Source organism: Ceratotherium simum, chromosome 33 (genome assembly GCF_057802395.1).
Source record: "Ceratotherium simum simum isolate JZ-2026a chromosome 33, ASM5780239v1, whole genome shotgun sequence".
Classification (NCBI taxonomy): Eukaryota; Metazoa; Chordata; class Mammalia; order Perissodactyla; family Rhinocerotidae; genus Ceratotherium; species Ceratotherium simum.
In genome coordinates this window covers 16,540,946-16,559,118 of record NC_141932.1, presented here as the reverse complement: position 1 = coordinate 16,559,118, position 18,173 = coordinate 16,540,946, and the positions used below count along the sequence as shown (strand labels likewise).

General features: G+C 55.7%; 1 protein-coding gene and 1 non-coding gene across 3 annotated transcripts; one reads left to right on the top strand and one right to left on the bottom strand.

Annotated features, from left to right (window-relative positions):
* Positions 1-8,693: 8,693 nt before the first annotated feature.
* Positions 8,694-15,598, top strand: FOSB (FosB proto-oncogene, AP-1 transcription factor subunit). 2 transcript variants are annotated; one of them, XM_087421550.1, is made up of 4 exons: positions 8,694-9,407; positions 11,439-11,642; positions 11,891-11,998; positions 12,993-15,598. In XM_087421550.1, the coding sequence occupies exons 1-4, from the start codon at positions 9,282-9,284 to the stop codon at positions 13,452-13,454; spliced, it is 900 nt and encodes a 299-aa protein (XP_087277676.1). In that variant the 5' UTR covers positions 8,694-9,281; the 3' UTR covers positions 13,455-15,598. The 2 variants fall into 2 exon arrangements, with proteins under 2 accessions (XP_087277676.1, XP_004440210.1); XM_004440153.3 differs by having other exon boundaries at positions 11,322-11,642.
* Positions 15,599-17,970: 2,372 nt separating this feature from the next.
* On the bottom strand, positions 17,971-18,057 carry TRNASTOP-UCA (transfer RNA opal suppressor (anticodon UCA)). Its single transcript has one exon. It is a non-coding gene; the product is annotated as a tRNA-Sec (tRNA).
* Positions 18,058-18,173: the final 116 nt, after the last annotated feature.

The following is an 18,173-nucleotide window of genomic DNA, read 5'->3' as shown; positions in this document are numbered from 1 at the left end:
CCGTGGAGACAGACACACGGTGAACAACCTGTACACACACACACTCGGACCCCAGCCCGAGACCCCCTCCCCGTCGTCTCCCCGCTCCCCTCGGCCTCTCTTGCCTGGCTCTCGAGCCTCCATCATCAGACAGGCAGCGCGCCGTCCTTCCATCCTGTGTCCGGGAAGCTGTCCACAGCTGGGAGGTTCTAACAACTCATCCCCAACACACACCCCCAACATCCCCCATCCAGTAGCTTCATGTGACCAGGGCTGGGGCGAATCTCCAAAGAGAGAGAAGAAATCGGGTGTGTGACCGTGTGAGTGGATGTGACCGTAGGTGAGTGACTGCCAGTGACAATGTGTACATCGGGTATTTCCTGTGTGACAGCATGATCGTGAGGGCTTCCTTGTGTGTCAGAGTGCAACTGCTGGACTGAGCGAGTGGTGTCCCCAGTTTGCGTTTGTGTCTCTAGATGTATGGGTGTTTAGAGCCCTGTTGACAGTGTGTGTGTGTGTGTAGTTGTGAGTCTCTGCGTGTGGTCATATGTGAATGATGAGTGTGTAAGTACCTATGGATGTGTATGGTTTTGCCTCTAGCTTGCCTTTCTGGTTGTGTGTGTGGTTCTGGATCTCTGTGTATGATCATCTGTGTGTAACTATGCAGGTACCTGTGTGTGTGAGCAGATTCTCAGAGTTATCTCTCCAGCATTTATCACAATTTCTAATTATGTATGTGTTAGTGCACACAAACTTGTGTGTCAAGTGCACACGTCTGTGTAACAGTGTGAGTGGTTCTGTGCTTCTGGGTGGTGGTCTCCTGGGCGTGCCTTGCAGCTTTGTAGGTCGGAGCACGGAATGGGGGGGTCTCAAGAGCTGCATCTCGCTGTGTAGCTCTAATTTTCAGCACCCACCACACCATGTGACACATAGCAGGGCCTCAGTCAATCTTAGTGGACTTGAACTGTGTGGTTCTCTCTGTATTAGCATTGGGACCTCTCTGTACCTCAGTTTTCCCATCTGTCCAATGGGGATAATAACTGTACCCACTCATGGGACTGTTGTGGGGAGTAAATGAGTTCATAGAGAGCGTTCAGAAAGTGTCTGGCCCAAAATAAACATTTACGAAATGCCACTTTTGACTGTCAGCAGAATTCTTACTTCCTCTTTGCGGGCCCCTGTCTGCGTGTGTCCGGAATCCAAAATACAGACTCAAGCGGTAGCTATGTGGTCCTGAGCTAGTCTCCATTTCCTTCCTATAAAAGGGGCATGATAACAGACCCCCTCCAGGAGAGGCTGTGGCCAAAGGAAGCTGTGTCTGTAAATCTTGCCCCTGGTGTCAGCACACAGTGAGCAGTCCGCGTCTACAAGGCCGGATCACGATCACGGCTGTGAAGCGCAGGTTCTGGGGAGGGCAGTGGAGGGGTGGCGTTTGGGGGCGGCGGGGAGTACAGATTCAAATCATTCAATGGGACTGAGAGTGCGGGAAGTTGAAGAGGGAAGAAAGATCACCTGCTGAAGCAGGCTGGTTGAAGGTCAGACTCCAGAAAGGACTTCCTCCAAGGACTGTTTGGAGGCTGAGGGTTAAAAGAGGCTGGAAGTGTTTGGAGGAACAGAAACCAGCCTGATTCTGTCTGGCTGGGGGAATTTGGGGAGGGGGTAACAATAGCAATAATAATGAGACGCAAGGTGCAGAGTCTGATAGGGACTTTGTGAGGAATATCTGTCCCTCGTGTTCCCAGCTCGGTCCTCAGTGCCTGGCACAGAGGAGGCGCTGAGTTAACTGTGTCTGAACGGTCGATTGAACGAATAAATGAATGAATGAATTTCATCTCGCAACAACCCATGTCTTGGTCTTACGGGGAGGTGGGGAGGGCCTGGTGGGCTGCCGGGGCTGGCATGGGGCCCCAGGCTCGGGGACCCGCCTCGGCCCTGTCCGCAGCCGGCCGTTCCCACAGATCAGGGCTGCGGAGGGCGTGGAGGGGGCCGGGAAGGGCGCGTCAGGCAGCCGGCCCGCCGCCTGCCCTGGACGGCTGCCCGGAGAGTCTGCAGGAGGGAGAGGGGAGCTCAGGCGCCTGAGTCACCTCGGAGAAACCCCGGCCGCATACCTGGCCGCTGACATCACCCGGACCAGGGCACCCCGTCAGCCCAGACAAGCGGACTGAATCACAGGCGGAATGCAGCCACCGCGGGCGCGGGCACGTGGCCACTGGGACCCCCCCCACCAAAACACCCCCGCGTGGCCGTCTGGCTGCGGGGGCGGGCAGGCCGCATTGGGGTCAGTGAGGGGGCAGGGGGCCTGAGTCAGGGACCAGGGTGGCTACAGCCGGAGACCACCCAGCCGCAGGCATCCTCGAGGTGCAGGAAGGAGCGTGTGGGAAGGGTAGCCGGTGGGGAGGCCCCTGGGCGGAGAGGAGGAAGCCCTGCGGGTGTGACCGGGAGGCTGTGGATTGTGGGCTGCGGCTGGATGACCCGGGGAGGGTGGGACGGGGTCTGGCGTTTGCGCAGAGAACCACTGGGTCAGGGAACAATGGAATCGCCTTGCGATGCGCTCAGCCACCCACGCACGCACGCACGCACGCTCAGAACCCCAGCTGGGGAGGCCCTGGGGGCCTTCCCCCCAGGCCCCTGGAGCCTCACTAGCTGGGTTGGCACCTGGGCCTCACTCCGCACAAGCCTGCAGGTTGGGCAAGTTCCCTAAGGGCTCCCGGCCTCAGTTTTCTTATCTGTCAAGTGGGGGTAATAATAATCATTATTGCTGTCACAGCTTACACTTAAAGGAAACATGCTTTCTGTCAGCCTCTGTTCTAGGCATGTTACATATAAACTCATCTACTCCTTTAAACCACGCTAGGAGGGAGGTACTATTATTAGCCCCATTTACAGATGAAGAAATTGAGGCTCAGAGAAGTTAAGTGACTTGCCCCGGGTCACACAGCTAGTACTGGAAGAGTTAAACAAGAAAATACAGTGGATCGGTGTAATGTAGCACCTGGCACATGGTTCATTTTCTCAAAGGACTGTCAGCTATATTATCAATCCTACTCATATTATTTTCATCCTGAGTCCCTCCAGAAAGGTCTCCAAAACAGTCATCCTTACCACCTTGGTCTGGTCCTTCCTCTTAGCTTCCCACAGTCTCTCCTGCTTCCTCTTCTTTGGTCTTGCATGTCAACAGTAGAGGAAGAGTGCTTTCGGGGACTCCCTCCTTATCTAAATCTTTTCAGGACTTGACAGTGGTTGACCAGACCCGCCTCCACCAGGAAGTCCTCCTGGCTTGCTCCAGCCTCCCTGAGCACTCCTGCCACCCAATGTCTGGAGTGGTTATAGCCAGTGACACACCGTCACACTGTGTGGGTCTGGGTTGGGGGTGGGTGAGAGGCTGACCCCCACACCCCACGGTGAGGGGGGCCACAGCACCCCCAGGCCAGGGCCTGAGGTGTGTCAGCCTCTGAGAGTGGCCTCTGCTCAGCTGTGTCTGCGTGCCTGCATAGGTGAAGCTGTGCGTGTGTAGTTGTGGGCGTCCGTGGGAGAGAGCCTACACAGTCATGGGAGCTGCGTGTGCAATGCTGTGTATCCGTGTGCCTGGTTCTGTAGGGTTTTGTACAAATCTGAGCACATCCGTGGAGGCTCTTTGGGCCCGCGTGATGTGACTGTGGGTGGACCTCCACTCGAATGTGGATTCTAAGAAATTCTGGGGTCCACAGCTCTGGGGGTCTCCCTGTGGCAGTGGGGAGCCTGGCTCTGCCAGTTTGTGTGTGTGCAGTTGTGCGTCTGTGCAGACAGACGAAGGAGGGTGCCTGTCGGTATCTGTGGTTTGGTGTGTGTTCAGCTCTGTGTGTGTGATTGTGTGTTTGCTCAGTTATCTGTGTGTCTGTGCAGAGAGAGGTGAAAGGTGTTGCGTGCACATCTGTGTTTGTCTACATGTGCGTTTGTCTTTCTGTCTCCACAGTTTGGATTCTGTAAACCAAGCCACCTTCTCCCCGACCCCGACCCCAACAAATATGTCCACCCCACCCCACCTGGAGAAGACCCAGGGTCACCAGCTCAGCTCGCTTCCTCCTTGGGGACAGGAAGGAAGAAAGGACAGGACCTGCAGCCAGGCCCCGACACTCGTGTACAGCCTCCCTGCCTGTGCACTGGTCTAGAACATCTTCCCCCTTCAATGGATGGGATGGCAAAGCAACAGAGAGGCCCAGATAGGTCTCTGTCCCAGACAGTCTGTCAGAGTTTATGAGTGAATAAATGAGGGAACGGTGAAGATTCATTGAATCAACAAATATTTATTGAGTGCCCCGCACTGCGCTGGGGCCATGGCAGTGACCAGGACAACCTCAGCCCAGGCCTTAATAATAATCCAGCCCAGTGGGGGAGACAGACCTGTCCCCAGGGAGTGATGAACCCGGAGAGGCAGAGCTGGGAGGGAGGCTCGCGGGGGAGGGGTACTAACTCAGGGAGGGCTTCCTGGAGGAGGGGATATAGAAGCTGAGACCTGGAGAAAGAGTCCTCCAAGCAGAGAGAAGAGCATATGCAAAGACTTGGAGCCAAGGGAGAGAGACCATGGCATCTGGAACGTGAAGGGGAGTAGAGAGAGGTGAGACTAGGGTGGTCGGCACGTGCCAGGTCATGCCAGGCCTCATGGGCCATGGTGAGTGAGGAGTTTGAATGCAGAATGCAGGGGTCCTGGGAGGGTCAAGCTAAGAGTCCCCAATGGGGAGCACTCTGCTTCCCTGAAACTCCACAGACACCCCCTCCAGGAGGCCTCCAGGATTGCTCAGTGGGGAGCTGGCCCAGCTAGCCAGTAATACTCACTGTTCATTGCCGGGCTCTGAAGAGCCAGCAGTTACTAACCAGCCTGGCTCTACCCTCACGGAGGTCACAGTCACGACAGCAGGACACACACCCGCACGTGCACGCCCCCCTCTTGTCATGCCTCAGAAACACTCGCCTTGGCATCACCCAGGGGCTTGCTGGAAACACACAAGACGACACCAGATCTGCATCGTAACCAGATTCCTCAGGTGATTTGTGATCACGTTAACAGCTGAGAAGCCCCGCTCTCAGGCTAAACCTCTGTGTGCCTCAGTTTCCTGCTCTGTACAAGGGGGATAATAACAGAACCTACTTACGCGGCTGGCATGGTGTGAGGACTAACTGAGATGATGTGCGTGAAAGCGCTGAGCACACAGCTCACTAAGCCTTTGCTTTCTGCATCCTCCCCCTCCTCATTTTTATGACTAAATTTCAGAGCCCGAAAGGGCTTTCAGAGCCCCTGGTCATCCAACCTTCTTGCTCTTTGCGCGGGGAAAGTGAGAAACAGAGTAGCGAGGATTTTTGGCAAAGGAAGGAAGGAAGGATGTGCCGAGGCCTGCCTTTGGCAGAGTCGGCCTCGGGGCTGTTTACAGGGTGCTCTGAGCAAGCAGAGCTGGCACTGCCACTGCCCCCGCACCTGTGGGGGCAGAAGGCTGAGGGTTCCCCCCGCCTCCTGCCTCCTCCCCATGCAGAGCCAAGCCCTCGTGAGCCAGAGCAGGGGGGTTCTGCCGTCTCCCCCACACTCAAGTCCTCCTCCTCCTGAAAGCTCCCCGGGATTGAACTCCATGGAGAAAGACTTGCTCTGCACCCCCATGCTCTGTGGGCAGATGTGCATGTCAGTGTGTGTGTTTGAGTGAGACTCTGTGTGTGTGTGTGTGTGTGTGTGTGTGTGTGTGTGTCTCCAGGGTCAACTTTCCCCTTAGGCACAGAGGGCATGGTACTAGGGCCCATGATAATTTTCGGGCCCCATGGAAATATTTCATTTCTTTTAAAATCAGAAGAAAAAAACAACTTCTAGACGAAAGAAAATGTTTTCACGTGTAATATTTGTCTCTATGCCAACGCCGTCGTGAAATCTCATTTTAAAGATGTCTTTATGGAGGAAGAGGCCCACGAAGGCCACAGTACCCAGGATCCACGCAAGTTACAACTCGATCTTGTGTGTCTCTGCTTCTGGTGGCATCTCTAGGAGGGTCGACGTCTGCAAAGGCCAGGGCAGCTTTATTTTAATAACAAAACAAGCCCCTGTGACGTGCCAGGCACGTGCCAGGAGCTTCACTGATATTCATGTAATCCTTCTACCAGCCCCATGACCTGGGCACTATTTCTGTCCTGTCCCAGGCGAGGAAACTGAGGCTCCAGATATCGCTAGCTCGAATTCACCCAACTACGAAGTGGTGGGGCCGGAATGGAAGCCCAGGCCGCCTAGATTCTGAGTCTGCCTGTCAGGGGGTAAATGCCCAGTGTCTGCAGGAGTGTGACCACCTGCATGTGAATATATTAACATACACAACTCATTTAATAATAATTAAAAGCACAAGATCTGAAGCCTCACACTCTGTATTCTGATCCCAGCTCTGCCACTAACTTGCTGTGTGACTCTAGGCAAGTGGCTTCACCTCTCTGGGCTTCCATTTCCTTGCCTGTCAATGATAGTTCCCACCTCACAGGGGTGTTGTGAGAATTAAATAAGTTAATAAGAGCGCTGGTAAAAAATGAGCTCTTGGTATTGTGGTGTGAAGGTATCCGTGTGCGTCTGTAATGAAGGTGAGCATCATGTGTGTTGGTGACCACGTGGCGATGTGTGTTTCTACGTGCAGGTGTGTGTGTGTGAAGCTGTTGCTGTGTGTGTTGCTGCTTGTGGGTTAATGTCTGAACACCCACGTGTGATCCTGTATGTGCCCGTGGCTGTGTGGATGTGTGGCCACCTGTGTCAGGGTGTGAAAGTCTTTGGGCAGCCAGAGTAGGTTTTGTGTGTCTCCTTTATTCCGTGGGAGAGGAGATGAGGGGCTTGGACGGGACAGGGAATAAGGGGTCACTCCCTGTCTGATGCTGGGGCCGAGTCACTGCCTGCTGGTGGTTGCTGTGTCATCTCCTAGTCCCTGTCCCTACTTCCAGACTGGTGGCAGACAGAGGGGGCGTGGGGGAACGAGGTAGAGGGCTGGCCTGAGGCTGGGCTTGTGTCTGGAAACTTCAACCTCCCCGTATTGCCCCCCATGCCCCTCCAGCCTTCCACATCTCCCTCCCCTCTCCCCACGATTGGGGCAGGGAATCAAGACTCTCCTGGGAATCAGGAACCACCCCCTCCTGCTCTGCCTCAGACCTGCTGTGTGACCCTGAGCCAGGCCCTCCCCCTCTCTGGGCCTCTGGGATTCAATCCTTTTAAAGTACTTCTCTCTCTGTGCCCAGGGCTGGGCCAGGCTCTGCACTGGGAGGGAAGTACCGGGATCTCTGAGATTTGTGAAGCAGCTGGTCGGACCCTTCCCAGTGGGTGCTTAAGAGCTGGGGGCTGGGGCATCCGATATACTTGCATTAGACTCTCGAAGGCCATTTCCTAGCTGGCCCCAGGTGAGCAGCTTTACCTCACCCCCACCCCAGCTTGGGTTACAGTGGTGTGCACCGAGAACAGACAGGGGTGGGTTTGTAAGGCTTATAGCTCCCTGCGACGAATAGAAGCTGCTATTATCACCATTGTCATTTAAACAATCCTAAGACCTAGTTCTGGTTTCAGTGAAATCAGGAAGAGAGCAGGGGCTCTGGAGTTTGACAATTCTGGCTTTGAATTTCTCGTGATGGCATCTTGGGCAAGTCACAACCTCTCCGAGTACTACTTTCTTCTCTTATAAAATGAAAATTTTCCTCCCTTAACCTTCCAAAGCTGTTTTAAGGATTACAAATCTTGTATTAAAAGGCTTAGTACAAGAGCTGGTACTTGGCGAGTGCTAAATACATGGCATCCATTATTATTTTATTATTATTATGAATTATAACCGCCCAACACACGTTCTTTCTGTCTACGGGTAGGATTATAAAGCGAGGAAGAGAGGTTACCAACACCATCAGCAGGGACGCTTCACCCCAAGTTTCATTCGCCATCCCCTCCAAACCCGCATACCTCCCAAAAGCTGGACCTGGGGAGCCAGCGGGGTCCAAGACACACACATCGTTTGTCCAGCTGGGAAAACTCTAGCTGAAGCCCAGAGAGGGCAAACATTTTCCAAGCTCGCACAACGAGTTAGGGCAGGAGCTAGTACGAGCCTCGGGACTCGCCCCCTCCTTCACTTTCACCTGGAGCATCACAGCCCCTCCCACCCGGCTCGGGACTCAGTTTCCCCGCCTACGTGACTACATTACTACTCCAAAAGGAGACTTTTGGCGATCTGACTTTCCTCTTGAGTGGGGGCACTGCACCACCAGGGGAATTGAGAGGGGCTGCCAGAGGTGAGGGGGACTCACTAGCTGGGGTCCTCCCTGGGAGCGTGTAAAAGCCTATTAATACTAGCCCCCCGAGCGGCGAGGCACTGCGCAGGCGCGGGCGGGTTCCGCAGGCGCGAGGGGTGAGCGCGCGAGCGAGCGAGGGATTCCCTCTGACGTAATTGCTAGGATACCAAACAAACACTCAGCCGCGCCGGCCGAGCTCCTTATATGGCTAATTGCGTCACAGGAACTCCTGGGAGGCGGGGCCGGGATCCCCTCCCGCCGAGTGCTCCAAAACGCAGACCCCGAGACCCCCAGGGCCGCGAAGGTGATGCAGGTGACCAGATCGAGGCTAGGGAAGACCCCTTGCCGGACGGTGCGGGGCTTTGTTCAGCGGGGCCGGAGATTTGGGGAAGTTTACGAAGAGCAGGACGAGTGACGTAAGCAGGGGGCGGGTCCCTGGCGTATAAATACAGGCTGGCGGCTCTGGGCTTCATTCATAAGACTGAGAGCTACCGCCGCGGGAAGGACACGCGGAGCTGGGACTTGGGGACTTGATTGTTGTGGTTGTTCTTCTTGGGGAGGGGGCTGTGAAATTCAGTTTATTATTTTTTTCCGGAGAGAAAGTTTTTGGAAGGATTCTTCTAGATAATTCTACATTTTATTTTGGAGGACCGACTTAACTTTTTTCGTCTTCTTTATTACTCCCCTCCCCCGTGGGACCTGCCGGACGCGTGGAGGAGACCGCACCCGAAGCAGATTCTGTACAACAGGACAGCGCTTTCCGCCTCTTGGGGAGCGATCCCCCCGCACCCCTGGGACCTACGGAGCCTGGACTTTCAGGAGGCACAGCGGCATCTTGTGGGAGCCTGGGCACCGCAGAGGAATTGCACAGAAACTTTGCCATAACTGTTGGAGCGGGACGCTGCCCGACCCCGAGTTTCCCCAGACAGCGCACTTTGGGGACGCGCTTGGCTCACCCCGGACTCGCACCTTTCTTCTCCCACCCGGCCATAGCCTTGGCTTCCCGACGACCTCAGCGTGGTCACAGGGGCCCCCCTGTGCCCAGGGAAATGTTTCAAGCTTTCCCCGGAGACTACGACTCCGGCTCCCGGTGCAGCTCCTCACCCTCCGCCGAGTCTCAGTATCTGTCTTCAGTGGACTCCTTCGGCAGTCCACCCACCGCCGCCGCCTCTCAGGTAAGTTCTAGAGGGTTGGGGTGCTGCTTTGTAGGTTTTAGTTTTTTAAGTCAAGAGTGGAGCGAGCCATTCTCCCATCCCAAAGAAAGTCGCGTCAAAACCCAGGATCTGAGAGGGAAGAGGCTCACGGCGCACTTTGCAAACTGCAGAGTCGGGACGTGTTTGCAATTGGTTGTGTGCGTGGAGCGCAGGGAGGGATCGCAGAGGGGTAAGCTTTGGGGGTGGGGAGAATGAGCCGTTCAGTGCAACGTGTATGCGGTAGCAGGGCTAAGAACTTTTAGCCAGCTCCGGGACTCAGGTCCCCAACCTGAAGCTAGCGCGGTTAGGCAGGTGGGAGAAATTCCGGGGAAGCTTCCAGTAGCCTCCTCCCCTTTCCTTCTCCACCCGAGCACCTACTCTGGTGCCGCGTCGCCCTCACTCCGGCGGGAAAGCGGGCCTCGAACCCTCGGATGCGCTGCCTCCGCCTCCTGCGCGGAGACGTAACGGGGGACCCGTGCGTAACGGCTGACGCGCTGGAATCCTCCGTCTGACGCGGGGCACGCACGGCGCGCTGCGCCCCCTTCGTCCGCCCCGCCCCTGACGTCCCGGGAGCGTTCTATTTTGGAACGCCAGGGCCACGTTGCTAAGGGAGGGGGCAGCCCGGCGTTCCGATTGGCCGCCGCGGCGCGAGCTTTAGCCAATCAGCTTTCCCTTCCTATTTGTAGGGTGCAGTTCCCTTCCCCCCTCTGTCCCCGGAATCCGTGCTTCCTCGGCGCTAGAGTGTCCTTTACGGGCTTCTAGAGGCAGAGCGAGGGGACTCCTGTCGCGACAGGAGCGACCCTCTGCGACCCCATGAGTCCACAAGGACCTTGTGGAGATCCGGCCCCTCCGCTCTCCGGGGCAGAGCGTGTCTGTGTGCGCCGGGGTTTCTTCGGGAGACATGGTGACCGTCCCCCTCTTCTCCAGGCACACACAGACACACTCCCGCTCCCTCTGCTCCGGACGCCCAGTCCCTCCGGTGTGTCCGAACACAGGACTAGAACCGCTAACCCTAGAGGGACCATCCAGGTGGTCTCCAGGAGCCCCGCCCCCTCTGGGTTTCCAGAGCGCTGATTGGCCAGCGAGCCAGCCCATCCCTCACCACGCCCCCAGGAGAGTAGTTAAGCCTTCCGAGCAGTTCTAGGATTCCATTTGGGGGTGGGGGGGGGAAGATGAGCTCGGCTTGGGCTTGGGGGCTCAGGACCTACACCACTCCCCCTCCGCGACAGTCAGAGGGAGCCTGGCTCCTCACTTTTCTCTACTTGTCCGTTCACCCTAACCTGTCACGTGTCTCTTCTCACTCTGGGAAGAGACAATTACTTGAAACGTTGCTCTAAACTCCTAGGCCCGTCCCTCAACACCCTTTTAACTGAGACCCCCGCCCCTGCACGGAGGTCTCATGGACCCTCCAATCCCTCATCCCCTGGCTCAGAGGGGTGTGTGTATGTGTGTGAGTGTGGGGGAAGGCTTGGCCTAAGGCCTGTCTCTCTCCCTCCCCTTGCCTCTGGGGTGGGGGTGGGGTGTTGTGGCTGTGTGTGTGGCTGTGACTCCGTCCCGGGGGTTCTGTCACCCGGCTGTGTCCAGCCTCCTCTCCACCCCCCACACCTAAGAGTCACCAACCCGGGGTGTGATTCACCACCCGCTGGAACCGTGCAACCTTTCCCTGAGGAAGAAGGAGGAGGTAGAAGCCAGTTGAGCAGAAATCCTCTCATTAACCACTGCGTCACGGTGTAGTGGAAGGGTGGGTGTTGTGGCTTTTTGCCTGTGACACACACATCCACACCCGCTCGCCCTGTGCTCACTCACGGGGTCGGTGTGTGTATGTGTGTTGGGTGTGTGTGTGTCGGTGTCTCTGTTTGTGTGTCTACGCCTGTGTGTGTATGTGTCACCCCGTAGGAGTGCGCCGGTCTCGGGGAAATGCCCGGTTCCTTCGTGCCCACGGTCACCGCGATCACAACCAGCCAGGACCTCCAGTGGCTTGTGCAACCCACCATCATCTCTTCCATGGCCCAGTCCCAGGGGCAGCCGCTGGCCTCCCAGCCCCCGGCCGTCGACCCCTACGATATGCCAGGAACCAGTTACTCCACGCCGGGCATGAGTAGCTACAGCGGTGGCGGAGCTAGTGGCAGTGGAGGGCCTTCCACCAGCGGAACCACCAGTGGACCTGGGCCTTCCCGCCCTGCCCGAGCCCGGCCTAGGAGACCCCGAGAGGAGACGGTGAGTAAGGGGCATCAGAACTCGCTCTGGGGGGAAGGAAGCAAGAGAGGCAGCGACTTTCTCACTACTGGGGTGAGGGATCAAGAAGCCCTCGATGCTGCAGAAACCCTACCATCCTTGCCACAGTCAGCGAGGACTGGAGGGTCCTTTTCTGGCTTCTGGGGGTTCTGGGAGAAAAGCAGGTTCGGGATGGATGGAGGAGCTGCACCGTTTCCCCAAACCTCATGGCCTCTATCTCCCCTACTCAGCTTACCCCGGAGGAGGAGGAGAAACGAAGAGTTCGCCGGGAGCGGAACAAGCTAGCAGCGGCTAAGTGCAGGAACCGTCGAAGGGAGCTGACTGACCGACTCCAGGCGGTGAGGATGGGGCCAGGGGTGGGGCGAGGGTATGCTGAAAGGGGGGCTCTCTCCCCATCCTCTGCTCCCCCCTCACCTGTGTCCTTATCCTGGGCTGAGAACCAGAGGTTCCCCACATGGAACTAGATCCAGGTGTGGCCAGACGGGGTGACCCTGTGCACACACACAGACCCTCACATACTTATGTGACCCCCTGGCCACTCTCTGCCCTGGTTTATGACTCCCCCCATACACACATCCACCACTCGCCTGGCCTCCCCTTCATCCTGAGGGGACAGGCGAGGGACCTTTAACAGAGGGGACCTCCAGCCATTTCTCCCTTTTGGTCTTGGGCAAAGGATAACCCATTTTTGCCTCGGTTTCTCCATCTCTTAGACCCCTCATCGAATCTGCAGGTTCCTTCTAGCTCTAACATTCTGGAAAGTTTTTCAAGTGAAATCCTTGTATCCTATGTTAATTCCCCACCACCTGCCCCAGCCGCCCATACTTCTCAGACCTTGAGCTGGTGGCGACCACCAAGGCCCCCTCTTTTTACTCCCTGCCTCAGACTGAGAATTTCCTACTTTCTGCCTGCAGGATGACCTGCTACCCCTAGAGGAATCAGGGAAATCCTTGATAGTACTTTCCTGTGCGCTTGCCCTCCTTCCAGGGAGGCAGAGAGGGGAGGGTAACAGAGGGGAATAGGGGGCATTAAAAACATATACCAATTGTTTATTCATTCAACAAACCTCTGAGTGCCTCCTGCAACCAGAGACTTCCATGTGCACCTGGCCCCTTCCCAACCATCCACTGGACACATGGGGAAACTGAGGCTCCTAGAAGGCAAGACCCTTGCCCCAAGATATGACACCAGGCCTCCAGCGCGGGGGTCTTTCCTCTCAGTCCGCTGGGCCTTGGCAGCAAGTCTAGGGAAGGCGGTTTGTACTTTCTCTAGTCGCTCACGGTCTGTTCTCCTTGCTCCCCCTCCTCCGTGACCTGGCCGCCGGGGCCTCAGGAGACAGATCAGTTGGAGGAAGAAAAGGCAGAGCTGGAGTCGGAGATCGCCGAGCTCCAAAAGGAGAAGGAGCGTCTGGAGTTTGTGCTGGTGGCCCACAAACCGGGCTGCAAGATCCCCTACGAAGAGGGGCCCGGGCCGGGCCCGCTGGCGGAGGTGAGAGATTTGCCGGGGTCAGCATCCGCTAAGGAAGATGGTTTCAGCTGGCTGCTGCCGCCCCCGCCACCACCGCCCCTGCCCTTCCAGACCAGCCAAGACGCACCCCCCAACCTGACAGCTTCTCTCTTTACACACAGTGAAGTTCAAGTCCTCGGCGACCCTTTCCCCGTTGTTAACCCTTCGTACACTTCCTCGTTTGTCCTCACCTGCCCGGAGGCCTCCGCGTTCGCCGGCGCCCAACGCACCAGCGGCAGCGACCAGCCTTCCGACCCCCTGAACTCGCCCTCCCTTCTTGCTCTGTGAACTCTTTAGACACAAAACTAACAAACACACAAAGGAGAGCGATTTGGAAGAGAAGGAGGAGAGAGGGGAAGAGACAAAGCGGGCGTGTGGCCTCCTTGCCTCTCCTGTCTGACTCTGTGCCGCCGCTGCCATCCGACAGGAGCACCTCCTTGTGTTCTGTGCCGCCTCTTGTTTCTGTGGCCCGGCGAGGCCCGAGAGCTGGTGACTTTGGGGGCAGGGGGTGGGGAGGGGATGGACACCCCCCGGCTGCCTGTTGGCTGTCTCATTTCAACCCAACCTCTGGGGATGGGTGGGTGGGGGGTGATGCCCACCTTTGGGCTGGAGGGAAAGGGGTGCTGGCGGCTGGCTAGGGGGTGGGCTGGAGTTCTCTCCAGAGAGGCCCAACAAGGAAATGCCACAGAGCCCCCGTAATGTCCCCGACACCCACCCTTCAGCTGGGTGACTAAGCTGGTTCTCCCTGCTCCCCCAATCTTAGCTTATTTAACGTTTCCTTGTGGTTAGAGCCTCCTCTGAATTGAGCCCCCCTTGAGAGGGAAGTTGATGCCCCCCATGATAATCTCCGTCCCCCCACCCAGACTTAGTCTGAAATGTGAACCTCCCTCCCTGACTCTCCAGCCACCCCCTCCCCGCAAAACTGGCTCTGATTTGAATTTCTCGCCTCCTAAGGATGCCCCCACGTTCAGCCCTCCTTCCTGATGACAGTATTATTCCCGGCCTCCCTCCCCTCCGGGCCTTCCTTGTTGGGCCTCTCTGATCCAGGCAGCAGGGGGCGCTGTGAGGCCTGTCCTGCTGGAGTGTCTTATACTGTGAAATGAGTTGGCCGGATTGGGAGGGGGGAGCCCGGCGGGACAGACCCCTTGCGGAGGGATTGTGCCCCCCACTCCCCAAAGCCTTTCCTTGGTCTCCCCTCCCCCATCTGCCTCCTTCCTCCCCTTCAACAGTGAGTTAGACTCCAGGGGGTGACAGAATCGAGAGGTGGGTGACAGTTATCCATCCACGTGGCCTCTCTCCTCAGGACCCCCAGCCCCCAGCCCTGACCTTTTTTCTTTAAGGCCTGTCACCTTACCCCAGCCTAGGACGCCGGCTTCTCCCTCCCCCTGGCACCTCCACACCCTTTCTAGAAAGGGAGCAATGGGAGATCGCCAGGGGCCTGACAGTTTTGGGGAGAAGATATAAAGGCTGAGGCTTTGCCCCCCCCACCCCCCAATATTTTTGGACTGGCAAACTCGAAGGGGCTGGGCTCCCACGGTCCCAGCTTCCCCTCCTCCGTCCCCCCAGCTCCGAATCTTGGTTTTGATTCCCCCACCTCGCCTTTCCTTGTGCTTCACCTCGTGAGAATTTCATCATGAGGCAAATTGGTATTTTTTAACATCGGATGGGCCCGCCGCCCTCCGTGTGCATGGAAGACATTCCACGTGCTCCGTCCCGCGCCTCCCGCCCTGGTCCCAGACCCCAGACCCGGCCCCTAGCTATTTATCCCTTTCTCGGTTTCCGAAAGGCACTTATATCTATTATGTATAAATAAATATATTATATATGGGTGTGTGTGTGCGCGTGAGTGTGGAGAGCTTCTGCAACCTCGGCCTGGGTCACGTTGGCCCCCAAAGCCGTGCCATTGAATTGGAAACACTGCTTCTGGAAACTTCCAGGCAGCCTGTCTCAGGCTGTCTTTTCTCTGGCTGTCTCTATCTGACTGTCTCTTCTCTGATGGTCTCAGCCCCTCTGGTTGTCTCTGGCTGTCTCTTTCCTGAGTGTCTCTCCCCTTCCATCTTTTCTCTGCCTGTTTTTATCTGGCCATTTCCATCTGTCTCCTTTCTGACTATCCCTGATCCTCCAGCTGTCTTCTGACTCTGGGCTCGTTGGGGACATGAGATTTTATTTTTGTGAGTGAGCCTGAGGGATCATAGATTTTTACAGTCTGTATCTTGGAGAATTATGGGTGCAAGTGTGAGACTGGAAGCAGGGCCTGCCCCTGCCGACCGACTGCAAGTTACTGAATCCCCAACCCCGCGCCCCATGCTGTATTTGTGATTCTCTTTTTGTATTTTGCACCTGACCCTAGGGGGCGGGGGCTGGCCGGCATTGGGCCGCTATCCTCGCCCCGTGGTTCTGCACTGTCGCCAATAAAAAGCTTTTAAAATGCATCCACCAAGATTCAGGGTCTATTTTCTCCTGACACCCATCACCTGCCTTCCTTTCAGCATGAGGAAGTGAAGTTAGATTGCTGGGGGAACTATACAAACACGCACACATTGGAACTCCTGCTGGTGAATCAGCCCACAGCAGGATGGAGGGAGGCTAGACAGTCAGGAGGACTTCCCGCACACGCAGGCTGTGCCTCCTCCCAGAAAAAATAAGCAGACAGAATATTAGCTGTGACGTGTGTGATATTGAAGTGCTGAAGGGTGCTGGAGGCTTCCTGGTGAGCAAGGGACTTATGTTGGACCCTGTATGTCCTGAGGACGGCAGGAGCAAAAGTTACAAAAAGAGGAAAACCTGAACAATACACCTCGTTATATTGCAGATCACTAACGGGAAGCCAAATCCAGCCTCAGGGTTATATGAAACACAAAAAGTTGGAATACTTTACACTAAGGATGTGTTTCCTTTTGCCTTCCATATGACCATTTCTTCTGGGTTATGATCATGTTGGGGCCAACCTAAGATTGAGTGAACCAAAAATATTGCTACTTTGTCTCTCCAAAGATACAGCTGAGCCAACCCTATTGCAAGAGCCAAGCCCTCTCTTATTTGCATAGCAGTAAGCACTCTGGGAATTGAAGTGATGGTCCAGAGGTCCTTCTGATGCCTGAGTAAATGAGTAAGCAGGGGAATTCGTCATGATGGAGTCACTTAATTTATTCATTAATTTTTAAAATTTGCTAAGCATCTACTGTGTGCCCAGCCCTGTGCTGGGGGGTGTTGGGACACTGCAAGGACTGAGACAGCCCCAGGCTATCCCCTCCTAGGGGTCACAGTACAGTGGAGGGCACAGACCTGTCCCCAGTCAGGGACGATTAAAGTAGACAGGATTGGGGGAGTCCGTGGGGCTGGGGGAGCCCAGTGAGGGCACCTGATCTTGCCTGGGAGTCAGGAAAGACTTCCCGGAGGAGGGACAGGTAAGCTGAGTCCTAGAGGATAAATAGAAGGCAGAGAAGGGAATAGAAAAAGACTAAGTCTAATGAAAGAGTGCAAAGATCTGTCGGTGGAGGGAGGGCTTGAAACATTGAGGAAGCTGGAGGCTCACGGTGGCTAGGGCAAAGGGTGCAGAGAGAGAGGTTAGCGGGGACCCGATTCTGCAGGCTTAAATTCCAGACTGAGTTTAGATCGTCTCTAGAAGGCACCGGGGAGCCATGGCAGGTTTTGAGTACAAGAAGTGCAGGGACAGGTTTGTGCTTTAGAAAGACTCCTCCAGCCTTCAGATTGAGGGTCGCTGGGAGAGAAAGGGGCAAGCCTGGGGCAGCAGACCAAGGAGGAGGCTAGGGTGGGGACACTGGGGTGTGAGGGAGGGACCTGGAACAGGCCCAGGGCTGTGGGAGAGAGAGGACGGGAAGGATTCGAAAGACATTTAGGAATAGACTGGGGAAAGACAGACCAGGGCAGTAGTAAACAGCACGGGCCAGGGCTCTGAGAACCCCGCGGCTGGAGGCTTACAGAAGCTGGGTGACCTTGGGCAAGAGGCTTCATCCCTCTGAACCTCAGTTTCCTCGGCTGCAGAATGGTGCTGTTGTGAGGAATTAATGAGCTTGTGCACGCCAACGCTGAGCTCAGAGTAGAGGGACAGATATCACAATCGCCATTATTGGGGCCACCCTGATCCCCAGCCGGGAATATCCCCCCCTTCTGCTGGGTCATCGCATCTCATCCTTCAGGTGTCTGCTCAAATGTTACCCTGACACCCCACCTGAGCTCAGGTCTCCTTGTTAGATGGCCTCATATGTTCTATACTTGCCTTCCCAATAGTTATCGCCTTTGTAGTTGTTAATTAAATGTGTAATTAATGATTGTTTGAGGTTTGTCTCCGCTGGACGGGGAGCACCATGATGCGAGGGCCGGCGTCGTCGTCACCACTGTGTCCCCAGCACCGCCCAGTGCAGGACCAGGCGCCGAGTAACCGCTCAGCAAATACTTGTTGAATGAGTGAATGAATAAATGAATAAACATTTGACTGATTAATAAGTGCATGCATGATTAAATACATGAGTGAGCAAATGACAAGGAATGAGAGAGTGAGCAAGCGAAGGGGGAGAAAACCAGGGTAATTCTCAAACTGTAAATATCCTAGAACTGAGCGTGTAGACGAGTTTTTCTTCATCTTTTGGAACTGTCTTTGATATTCCCGGAAAAAGTGTAACCACAGGAAGAGACCCGCGTGGTGAAGGATAATCAATTACGATGCAGAGAACTGCAGCGACCTCTCCAGATGCCGGCCAGAGGCGCATCCTCTGGGGCAACCTGCACTGTAATGTCCAGTTTGGAGGGAGGAAAAAAAAGACTGAATTGTGAGCTGGAGAGCCGCCCGAAAGGTGGAATTGAACCACTCTGTCGCTAGACAGCTACAGGTTTGAAGCCTGCACCCCAGACCACTGAGGATCATCCGGGCGAAGTAAGCGGTTCTCCACAGGACTATATAAAAACCATAAATTCCTATATTTTTACAGTTATGGTCATATGGTTTGGGAGGGTATGAGACTGTTGCTTTCAATATATGGAAATTCT